General features: G+C 36.1%; 1 protein-coding gene across 1 annotated transcript in view; it reads left to right on the forward strand.

The window, feature by feature from the left end:
• Positions 1-12,244, forward strand: part of KIF21B (kinesin family member 21B) — a 57,607-nt gene that overhangs the window by 16,928 nt on the left and 28,435 nt on the right. Inside the window, exons 4-10 of the mRNA XM_015817738.1 lie at positions 1,567-1,749; positions 2,698-2,847; positions 5,706-5,840; positions 6,178-6,345; positions 8,224-8,339; positions 9,274-9,469; positions 11,665-11,854. Of these exons, the coding sequence (XP_015673224.1) occupies positions 1,567-1,749; positions 2,698-2,847; positions 5,706-5,840; positions 6,178-6,345; positions 8,224-8,339; positions 9,274-9,469; positions 11,665-11,854 (1,138 nt within the window). The remainder of the gene's footprint in view (positions 1-1,566; positions 1,750-2,697; positions 2,848-5,705; positions 5,841-6,177; positions 6,346-8,223; positions 8,340-9,273; positions 9,470-11,664; positions 11,855-12,244) is intronic.

The following is a 12,244-nucleotide window of genomic DNA, read 5'->3' on the forward strand; positions in this document are numbered from 1 at the left end:
GCATCTCTTTCTCTCTGTGTAACAAAATATGCACTTTTTATACAACGTGGGACCTTTTGTCTTCCCTGTTTAGCATTTCTTCTGGGGGGAGGTGTATAAGGGGTAACAATAACTGTTACTTAAGTATACAGTAGCCTTGCCCCAAAGTAAAACAAGGAGTGACTGAGATTGTTTATTTTGTAGTGATAGCTTTAAGAAATGAAAATTTTAAAGATCACTAAAGCTATCCACTAATTGGTATAAATAGTGGAACTAAATACTTAGTTCCAATAATTATATGGAGAAATAATAATTATATGGAGAAATTCTTCAGGGCATTAGAAATAATGATGAAAATTGGGCTTTAGCATTAGCGGAAAGATATAGAGTAAATTACCAGAGTGGAAAGCAAATATATATTTCCATATGCAAAACTTACAGAAAACATGCTGCAATGGACTAGCAGTTACCTCTATAAACTGAAGAACAGTCAAATTTCACAGGGCAAATAGACTTAAGGATGAGATATTTAACTATATATCCAAAAGATCTCTTCAGATACATATCCAGTCCTCAAGCCAATAAAAGAATACAATTTTTGATCAAAAGAGTATTTTCAAGGCATCATTGATATTTAAATACACAGTATGCAGACCTACATACGTGTTCTTTAAAACAACATCATAGTGATAAATCCAAATCTTTCTGGATATGTCATAACATTCGCTTATCTTTTTTTACTAGAATGAAGCATATATTTGGGACTTACATTCTGGTTTTATTTATTTGCATTCTCTCTTCATTTCTCATTGTTTCTAGTACTAATTTTATATCCTGGATATTGTGGATATTCTGTTGACTGAGCCTTGTTTTTAATCGTATTTTTTCCCAAGGGACCTGTACTTTAGGACCAATGCTTCAGCTTCAGTAGAAACCTATAAGGCAAATGAGGCTGAGTCCAGGAATAGCGTCTAAAAGCAATCTAATGAGCATATGAGGGTTTGAAATTAGTTTTCTCACATTTCAAGCCATGGCTTCACACTGGTTCTCACCAGCCCTTGGGAAAGGATGGGAGAGAACTTGAAATGAATTAATTAGGTGCAAGAATAATAATGGTAGATTAATGTTGAAACAAATGGCAGCAGTTGACAAGCTTGCAAATTAGCTTGTGACATTAAATGGCTTTTCATTTTAGAAATTCCTATTACCCTTCCTTCTAGGGCAGGGATAGGCAACCTGGGCTCTTTTATGACTTGTGGACTTAACTTGTGGACTTTAACTTGTGGGAGTTGAAGTCCACGAGTCATAAAAGAGCCAAGGTTGCCTACCCTGCTCTAGGGCAATGTTATGTTTTTATGTTACGCAATAGACACAGCACAATGTGGACTCACTTTAGCTAACTAAAAAAACTATGACAAATATGAAAAAGGATGTGGCATAAACTGGAATTTAAAAAAAAATAAGGCCAGGAGTAAATTTGATAGTGATAGTCTGTGTTTGCTTGAATGACCAACAGAACAGACCAAAGGTACATGTTTTCTTATCTATTTTGCCTGAGACAATTCCATGAAATACTACTATCTTTAGACAGGTGCAGGTAAGACTTATACCATGGGCACTGGTTTCGACATGAACGCTTCTGAAGAGGAGCAGGGCATAATTCCACGGGCCATTGCCCATCTCTTCAATGGCCTACAAGCACGTAAGCAGGCTGCACAAGACCAGGGGGTCCCCATCCCAGAGTTCAAAGTCAGTGCACAGTTTTTGGAGGTAAGTATATTGATGTTGTAGAAAGTGAGTCCTGAGATAAGAGTGTTTACAAACTCATTGATAAGGCAACTGGGAATGGGAAGTGGGGTGGAATTTCTCTATTTCAGTGTCTGAAGATAGTGACCAGTGATATTATTTCAATTCAAATACAAATTAAAGTATTGGGTATTCCTGTACCGTCTTAATAGGTGGCAGCTTTTAACTAACCGCCCTAGTCAAATATTAACATGGTTGATATTGGGGTAGGAGACACCATAAAACTATATGGTGTTCAGAAAGCTACCAGAAATTAATCTTGACTTGAAGGAGGCCTTATCTTTATCATTCTTATATATTCTAGTATACAATAAATAACCTGTGAGCAGAGGAGAAATTCTTGACAATAATTATAAGAAAGTATAAAATACAAGCAAAAAAAATAAAAAAGTTACTTTTCTCATAGCCCTCAGCTCACATTACTTTTGAAACATTGTTGACTTCTGAGGATTGCCACATGAATAAATTGCATTATTTATTTACCTGTTTCTGACTGTTGCAAACATAATAGACAGAACATTTGTTTCAGTGTTCAGATTTTGTTTAGGGTTTTAGGGGAAGGATGTATTTCATTTAGTACTGTACCTCTCCATATTTTTACTTCTATAACTTCTCGTTTATGTTAATCACAATAATGAATTTCTCTCCTTATAAAAAGCACCAAATCTTAAAACCAAGGAGATAAATAATTTCACATTATCTGTAATAATTATAGAATTTCAAACTTGCTAGTTCTTTTATAGGCTTTTTGACACTGTAGTCAGCATCACTTTCTACTAAAATAAAACACTAAGCTTTGATCTTCAAATATTTGTATATCTAAAAGTTTACCAATTTTTGTTTCTTGTGGAGCAGTTTAAAAAGCAAAACAATACATTCATCAGTAATTTGTTTTTCTGTTTCATTGTTCAGCTGTATAATGAGGAAATCCTGGATCTTTTTGATAGCACAAGAGACCCTGAGTATCGCCACCGAAAATCAAACATCAAAATCCACGAAGATGCCAGTGGTGGTATTTATACCACAGGTGTTACATCACGTATTATTAACTCACAGGATGAGGTAAGTGATTAATTTTTTGTACATAAACTCTTTCTCCTATGTTTCATCTTACTGAACCTGGAGCAGTTTTTAATTTCTGATTCCATGTTCACAGACGCTAAAAGAGGTTACATACTCTTCACTTTACCTAGCACATAAAGTAGATATAAGTGAACTTGAGTAAAGTTGGACAGATGGTGGCTTCATGGATAATTTCTGAATAACACTACTGTATGGAAATGATTTGCCATTAACTTTCTTCTCATATGTTTTTCAATTTCCCCATCTAGCCTACAATCCTGGTATTGTCTAGTAGTTTCTCATCCATCCAATCAAGCTTATCTTCAAAGTTATTACTTACTCAGTTTCACCTATAAAATCTATCTAAATACTGGGATAGCAGATTCCACTTTCCTATCTTTGCAACAAAGTAGTTAAGATGATGAAAACTAAGCTTTAATTGAACTGGAGTAACTGATTTTGTGTATGTATGGGATTTTGAGATTAGAATTCCTCAACTGTGTTTCAAACTTTAGCTTGGCTCATTCTGATTTCACTAGAGGTGTTAACATTCCAACATTCTATCCAGATTCTAACTGCCATTCATTATTTGGATGACATCCATAACTGAACCCATTTTTTCAACTATGAAAAAAATCACTCTTCATTTTGCTTTTCATAATGTGAAACATCATCTTTAGCTTTCCATGCATTTCCATTTTTACTTTTTGCAGCTCACATTGTTACTCTTATTATGTTCTAACAACTAGAATCAAGCTGATACTGTGTATATATTAATTGGTTGGAAATACTTCTTAGTTTTAACAGATAACAAGCCTTGAACGCTACAATAGAGACTGAAGAGGGTGAGATCAGAAATGGTCTGCTTACACTTTGTCCCACTGATTACTCTCCATATGTAGTTAAAGGATAGAGGCCCCATAAATCTTTCCTCTTACAGACAGAGAAGCAGCTGGGAAATTGTTTTATTTTTATTTCATTACTTTAACATACATTCCTATCCTGGGAATTTATGTGAAGAATTATCTATATATTTTTGAGGGAAATATAAAAAAAACAAAGGATTGGTTTCCCAATATTAAGACACAAATTCACACCATTATTCAAATCCTCTTAAGAACTCACAAAATGCTTATGAAGCATAAAATGAATCAAATCATGCCAAATATTCTTTCCATAGCCAAAACCATATTAACAAAGCCAAATTCCTGTTCTTGAGTGTTGTTCTTCTAAAAGACGCTGAACAGCTGTCATGCTCAATTGTAGCTTTGCCAACCTGATGCACTATTGCTTTATTGAGTTCCCGTTCCCACATTGTCTAGAGAAATTCAACATACCCGAAAAGCATCAGGATGAGAAAAACTGACACTGAATTTATATATACAGATCCTTCCTTCTTTCATTCAAATAATGATAGTTCTCTCAGTGTAGGATCTTTTTCAGCATATTGGATTGCAAGGAGCACTGGATTTGTTTTAGATCCTTGCATGGCATATCCTAATATCCCAATTAAAAAACATTAGTATTTAATCTTTGGAAATAATAAGTAATCATATTTAATACTGAATACTAGAAAGCAGCAATTTTAAAGCAGCTCAATTAGATGCATAAATATATATGATTTAAATCTCATTTTTTCCATGATTTTTTTCCATTGTCAAGGGATTAGCAATTTAAAATGCGCATTTACTAAGGTGATATAAATGTTCTTCTGCTCTGTACATTTTTAAATTTAGCCATTAGCATTCAATTTAACATTTAATAATTTCACACAGTGAGAAATTAATTTATTCTGCTATAATCCTAAGATTTTAAATTTCTACGTACAATATTCTTCATTTCATCAAAAATTTCAATGTATATTGTCAGGATATTTAGATCTTTGTTTCATTAGAAATAAAATGAAATTGAATGGTCACTTACCATCTTCATTTGGCTGTTAATTATTTCAGAAGTGTAATGCAATTAGTCTTCTGCAGAAAGTTTTTTTAAGTGGGGAAATACAGAAAGAATCTGAAAATCTTTATCTTTATTCCCAATATTACTTCAGCCATTGAGAGAAACTCTCTTCTCTTTTTTCCTTCATCCTTGTCCCACATTTGAAAACTCATCCTCCGAATATGTCAGGCTCCATTGTATAGTTTATTATTATTTGCAATTCAGATCTCTGTCTTAATAATTTTGATTAAATAAGACTAATTTTATATAATACGACTTGGAATTAACACATTTGTTTACTATACATTTATTAACAATCATTTGTCCTAATTTTAAATTGTATCTCACCGCTCCATTCATTTAAATATTTAAGAGAGAAATAAGCGTTTGAAAATATGTGCCTAAACCATGGGAGCCCTCCTCCCAAGATTATATATTAACAGAAGAAGTGAACTTCTTCAAGATACCTTTCAAGTCAAATATCTTCATTTCCCTTGTTTCACCAGATTTGTATGTTATTTTGCTGAAATAAATAATCCAGCCATTCAGGAAATTAACAAACAAATTTTCCTGTGAAAAATGCATAACTCTTCTGTTCAGAAGGAAGTGCAACCTAAATTATGTTTGAATTGGGGAAACGATTTTGAGGTAAGAAACAGCAAGAGAGGAAAGGATAAAACACTTTATTCTAACCACTCTTCACTTGGAAACCCCTTTTAGCTCAGAGAAAGATTTAACTGCATATAGCATCTAGTTCAGCTTGTATTATTACTGTCTTGTGGCGTGTCGGGGAAGATTTTTGCCATGGTTAATAAGATAGTATAGCAGCTTATTTAAGCAAGATGGAGTAGTACTTTTCCTTTACTTCGGGGGGGGGGGGTTGCAACTGGTCTGAAAGTATATCCTCTCTCTCACTGCAGCTGATCCAGTGCCTGAAACAGGGAGCTCTCTCCCGAACCACAGCCAGCACCCAGATGAATGTCCAAAGTTCCCGCTCCCACGCTATCTTTACAATCTACCTTTGCCAAATGCGTGTCTGCTCTCCTGTACACTTGGTAAGGCCATAAGGAGGGGAAGCAGAGATCAGAAGGGATCGTGTCTCTTGCCCCTCTGCTATCAAATGGAAAGGGTGGAATTTTTGATGGCAGACATGTAGTGTAGGAATTAAAGACACAGCAAGAACTTTGATGTAGTGAATGAAAAACTTGGGAGCTTGAATCAGTCTCATTATCTCAGAAGAGGAAGCGTGGCTTCTTATGCCAGCAGCAAGTTAATTTTGTGAGTGTATTATTGGTTTTGTGACAATATAAAACCATAGCTGATATTTTATATGGTACGGGTACTACCCAATTATACCATGTAACCTGATGCTGGGACTTGTTCTTACTACAGGTGAATGGAGACACAAATAGCCTCCTGGATGGATCCCAACCTACCAGTGAATATGAGACACGAACAGCCAAATTCCACTTTGTTGATCTAGCTGGCTCAGAGAGGTTGAAAAGAACTGGGGCCACAGGCGAGAGAGCTAAAGAAGGCATCTCTATCAATTGTGGTTTGGTATGGTGGATTGCTTTTAAGACTGAATATGGTATTTTTGGTTGTAGTTTAATTATGTTTTAAGTATATAGTTTTTTATTTTATTATTTTCTGTTGTTGAATCTCTGTTGGTTAATTGTGTTTGCTGCCTTGAGCATTTTTGCTTGGCTGGACTGATGGCATATAAGCAATATGATGTGAGGAAGACAGGCCCCATAATATTCAGTCCAGCATCTTGTGATTCAGGGTGCTCTTGCACAGCCGAAGTGTTTGCTCCACAGACTCTCACAGTCATTTTGAAGAGACATCCATTGCAATCATATCAAAACATAAAGAATACTAGAAAGGCTCACTAGTGCTCTATGCAATGGGTGAAAGGTTAGTGCAAACATATTCAGCCGGCACACTTCATTCTGAGTTATTTAAAAAAACAGCTAGGAAGGTGGACAAAAAACTAAACAGCCCATTTGTTTAATCCCTGAAACACTGAGGAATGATTTTGAGTTATTGGCTATATGGAGGGAAGAGTCAAGGAGCTGGGAGATAGCATGAGGTTGCCCACTCATAAGCTCTGAAGTCTATGGCATAAAACTAATATTGTAGTAACTCCTTTTACATTCTAGCTGAGTCAGAAGACAATCAGCTGTGCTGCTCAAACAAGACTATGGAGCATGATTGTTGAAGACATTGAAACTATACAAGAGCAATGTAAAATTTTCATGTGGAAATGCCCCAGTAGTTTAATGTCTCCACAGATATGAGTTTGGACATGTTCATTAAGAATTGAGCTGTTTGTAGCATGCAGTTTCATGAAAGGGGATTGTCTATGAAATGTATTGTGTATTGCTTCTGGAGGGCAGAGTTTCATTTACTGGAATAGCTGCAAAAGAACAAGTTGATCTTTACAAAAATATGAAAGTTTGACTAATTTCTGTTATCAGTCAGCAGCTTTGACATTTAGGTAAAGGGCTGCTTCATGCATTTCTTTTCCATGTCAAATCCTAACACAGCTGCAGGGTATATTTGAAAATATAAAATATGAATGTGACATTGACTTTTGGAAACATGCATCATATAATACACTTGTTGCAATTTGTTTGCAATGCATATATAGCATCAAGCAGTATAATCTGACCATGACCATTTCAGACACTGTAGGTTAGGTGTTGTATCTTACAAAGTAGTGAAAGAATTAAATAACAAAAAGGAAATGGCACATAAAAGATCAATAGCCAAAGTAGCAGTGCTCAGGATCCTTCTGGAGGTAAAAGAACCAATGAAGAAAAAAACCAAGTCCACTGGAAGTCATATATAAAACATAAATATTTGACCAATTTTTTTGAGCTATGGTTTTTATTGTATACATTTCCCCCATAATTGTGAGGGTTAGGAATTTTTAATAAGAAGAGAATATTTGAATTGATGTGTGCTTCATAAATAAAAAGGCAGTTTTATGTAGTTAAGTGAAGATGGTTTGCTAGTCTAGCTGAACTTGCCTTTTGAAAAGAAAATTCACATGCTACATTCCTGTAATGCAGTGTTTCTCAACCTTGGCAACTTGAAGAGGTATGGACTTCAACTCCCAGAATTCCCCAGCCAGCTGTGCTGGCTGGGGAATTCTGGGAATTGAAGTCCATACCTCTTCAAGTTGCCAAGGTTGTGAAACACTGCTGTAATGGAAAAATTATGTCATTGTATCGGTCTAATCTTCCTTTAAGCAAGGAGAATCCACTTCCCAGCCAATATGTGTTTATAATCTAATAAGCTGGGAATGGAAGGAGGAAAATAGTCTGGAGCTCTGATGCTTATCTGGGAAGAATTTATGGAGTAACAGTTCTAAAATGAAGGCAAGAGCAAAATAAGGCAGTTTTATTACTGACTTTTCTCTTTCTCTGACAGCTAGCCTTAGGAAATGTCATCAGTGCCCTTGGGGATCAGAGCAAGAAAGCGTTGCACGTGCCCTACCGAGATTCAAAGTTGACCAGGCTTCTCCAAGATTCACTTGGTGGAAATAGGTAAATGGGAAGAAACATTAATAGAGCTCTTTACGCCAGACCGGAAGTCTATATAAGTGTTGATACGGGGTTGCTAGCATTGAGAATTTCAGAAGAAAAGACGGCCCATGTATAGCCACATATGTGCTTAATCAGAAGTCAGGACAAGGCCACTAGCTTAATTATTTCACATGTCATCATTAGCTTCTGCACTGTAGATGGTTATATAATAAGCCTAAAATAGTTTTTAATCCAAATTTTGGCAACTGAACCTCCTAACATCAAATTTTTGTAATCTACAGGTAGTCCTTGACTTACAACAGTTTGCTTAGTAACCATTCAAAGTTACAATGGCACTGAAAAAACTGACTTATGACAGTTTTTTCACACTTATGACCATTGCAGCATCCCCATAGTCAAGTAATCAAAATTCAGATGTTTGGCAACTGATTCATATTTATGACAGTTGCAGTTTCCTGGGGTCATGTGATCACCTTCTAACAAGCAAAGTCAATGGGGAACCCAGATTCACTTAACAACCATATTACTAACTTAACAACTGCAGTGATTCACTTAACAGCTGTGGTAAGACATGTCATAAAATGGGATAAAACTCACTTAACAACTGTCTTGCTTAGCAATAGAAATTTTGGGCTTAATTGTGGTCGTAAGTCAAAGACTACCTGTACATTTTGCATCTGAAATCCCCTGCTTCCTATTCATTATTGAGCAGATAGTTTAATAATTCACTGATAATCCAGAAGAATGAAGGTTCTACATGAAAGGTCCTTACATGTAGATCTTCATCCTTGCTTGTTGAGTTGCATTCCCAGATGAACATGTTTGAAGAAGTCAGTATTAAAAATGCCTTGACGAACTGCTTTGTTATTCCTATTTGGGCATGGCTGACACTACAGGGAAGTTTTTTTAGTCCATCTGTGCTCCTCTTTTATAGCCAAACTATGATGATTGCCTGCGTGAGTCCTTCAGATCGGGATTTTATGGAGACCCTGAATACCCTTAAGTATGCCAATCGTGCTCGCAACATCAAGAACAAAGTGGTGGTTAATCAGGACAAGACCAGCCAGCAGATCAGTGCCCTGAGAGCTGAAATTGCTCGTCTCCAGATGGAACTTATGGAATATAAGGCAGTAAGTATAAGCCATGAGCAACTGCTTGTTACTATGAAATTTGATTCCTAAATCAAATACAGACTTCTAGCATTAGAAATATCTCTAGTGATTTCAATATGTTTTTGAGTCTTTGATGTTTTATATAAACCTACTTAAATATGCTTTAAAAAACCCCAAAGCAATTTTTATATGACCTCTCTCTCAGTCTTTTTTAGCATTTTCTCTTCTGCAATGGAATCATTATATATGAACAATCAGAGGTGTTTCTGACCTTCTCTCTTCAAAAAAGATATATTGATGACCTATAGCGCAACTACTGAACCCAGAAAATAGCAGGAGTTGACTTCCTTTCTCCCTCCCCCCCCTTTTTAAAGAGTTTGGGGTGAAATGTTGGCATTTGTGAGGAATGAAACTATGTGTGGTCTAATTGGAGTACACTTGTCGCTTGGTGTAAATAGATAAGTCAAGGGCATGGTTTCCTGGAGGAAGATTATTTTTGAAGTTCAGGATTAGAATATCACCTGGCCAATAAACGCAGAGCCAAAAGTACATTTCAAATTTTCTCAGCTGCTAAACAATCTCTGCCCCCTCCCTCCAAATACTTTCATGGAATTGTGAATTTATAAGAAAGATGGGAATTAAAAAGGTACTTCTGTATTTTCACTAAATATGTGAACATTCAGAAGTGTATTGATTTATTCCCCCTAACTCATTGACTGTGTTTGCACATAATACTTATCGAAGCTTCTTTTTTTAACCATAATATGTTGATCAAATCTTTTTTCCCAATGAATCGTGCTAACTCCAAACCAAATTGTATTATGCCATTGTGTTATTTGTGAACTAGGTCACTGAATATCCTGCCTGTGAATTGCTAACTGCAACAATGAAGGAATTGTATAAGCTTCGCTCTACCCCGTAACTAAGGAGTGGGCTTTATGAAGTATCAGAGGAGAGCTTTGCTTTGATTGAGGTTCAAATAATAAAGCACTCCTTTGATGTGTCTCCAAGAAGTGAAATGAAGCCCCACTTGAAGGCTCTGTACATTGCTGCTAAATTGTATCATCTTGGCTACTTCGTTGGCCTTAAATCTTTTCTGCACACTTGCCTGCACCAAAGACATTTCTGCCAAAGCAGAACAGCCCAAAGCGGTTGACTTGAGGTTTAGCTAACTTTTTCACATCAAGATAACACTTCAAAACAGAAATGTTTTTGAGTTGAGGCATCTTCATGATGTTTGTTCTCCTTTTGGCAATTTGCCAGATCTAGCTATTTAGAAAGACAATACAGGTAGTCCTCGACTTATGACCACAATTAAGCCCCAAATTTCTGTTTGTTTGTTTGTTTGTTTGTTTATTTAAATTTGTATACCGCCCTATCTCCCTTACGGGACTCAGGGCGGTGAACAGGTGATAATAAAAATCACAATAAATATCTATTCTAAAATCAGATTAAATAAATAAAAGCCTGCTCTAAAATACCCCATATAAAACCTGTACTAAGACATAATTTGTTAAGTGAGTTTTGCTCCATTTTACAACATTTTTGGCCAGAGTTGTTAAGTGAATCACAGCAGTTGTTAAATTAGTAGCACGGTTGTTAAGTGAATCTGGCTTCCCCATTGACTTTGCTTGTCAGAAGGTCAAAAAGGTGATCATATGACCCTGGGATACTGCAACCGTCATAAATATGAGTCAGTTGCCAAGCATCTGAATTTTGATCAGGTGACCATAGGGATGTGGCAATGTTCGTAAATGTGAAAAACAGTTTTTTCAGTACCGTTATAACTTTGAACAGTCACTAAATGAACTGTTGTAACTCGAGGACTATCTGTAAAAACAAATCTATTCTGAGCTACCGTCTACAGTTATCCTGTTTTTAAAGTTCTGGCACACACTTATGACGCTTATATGCAAATGTATTTCTTTATGTTGCAGTTTGTTTTAATGTTATTGCGTATCATGTCTATAACCTCTATGCAGATTTCATAATCAAAATCTACAAATGCAAACAGAGAAATACATCTTGTCCACTACTTCTATTGCTTGTTCAAAAGGATATGACAGGCACCCTACTTCAATATATATGAGGATAAATATCGCAGTACCAGAATGTGATATGGTTTTGCCCTATAACTTCTACTCTCACAGAATACCCAACTGACTGCTTTTTATTCATTTCAACCTTCCCCACTGTTTTTTCCCACCTCAAAGGGTAAGCGTGTTATTGCAGAAGATGGCTCTGAAGGCTATAGTGACCTGTATCAGGAGAATGCTATGCTGCAGAAGGAGAACGCCACATTACGCATGCGGGTGAAAGCCATGCAGGAGGCCATTGATGCAATCAACATCCGTGTCACCCATTTGATGAGCCAGGAAGCCAATCTGATTCTTGCCAAGGCAGGTGAGACTGTGAGAGCTACTGTTGGGGTTCCCATGCCAGTTCAAAGCCCAGCCTAGAGTGAACTCTGCAGACTTCTTAAATAACAGTGGAATCTTTGAATTTACAGAGTTCCTTCAGTAAGTACAGATTACATGTGACATTGCTTATATATTGAGACAAATATGCTTAATCTGGGTACATTGCTTTCGGAGTAACAGCTACTTCAGAAGCATTTATTTATTCAGTTTATATAGCTATGTATACAACCTGAAACTCAGGGCAGAGTACACAATTAAGAACAACAAATAGCAGTCATCAAAGAATAAAATATAATAAAACATTGTGCTAGAGGCAGCTCTGACAACAAACAATAAAAAAGACTCATAAAATCATCTCTTCTTCCTTCTCCTC

Source organism: Protobothrops mucrosquamatus, unplaced genomic scaffold (assembly GCF_001527695.2).
Source record: "Protobothrops mucrosquamatus isolate PMUCROS unplaced genomic scaffold, P.Mucros_1.0 scaffold631, whole genome shotgun sequence".
Classification (NCBI taxonomy): Eukaryota; Metazoa; Chordata; class Lepidosauria; order Squamata; family Viperidae; genus Protobothrops; species Protobothrops mucrosquamatus.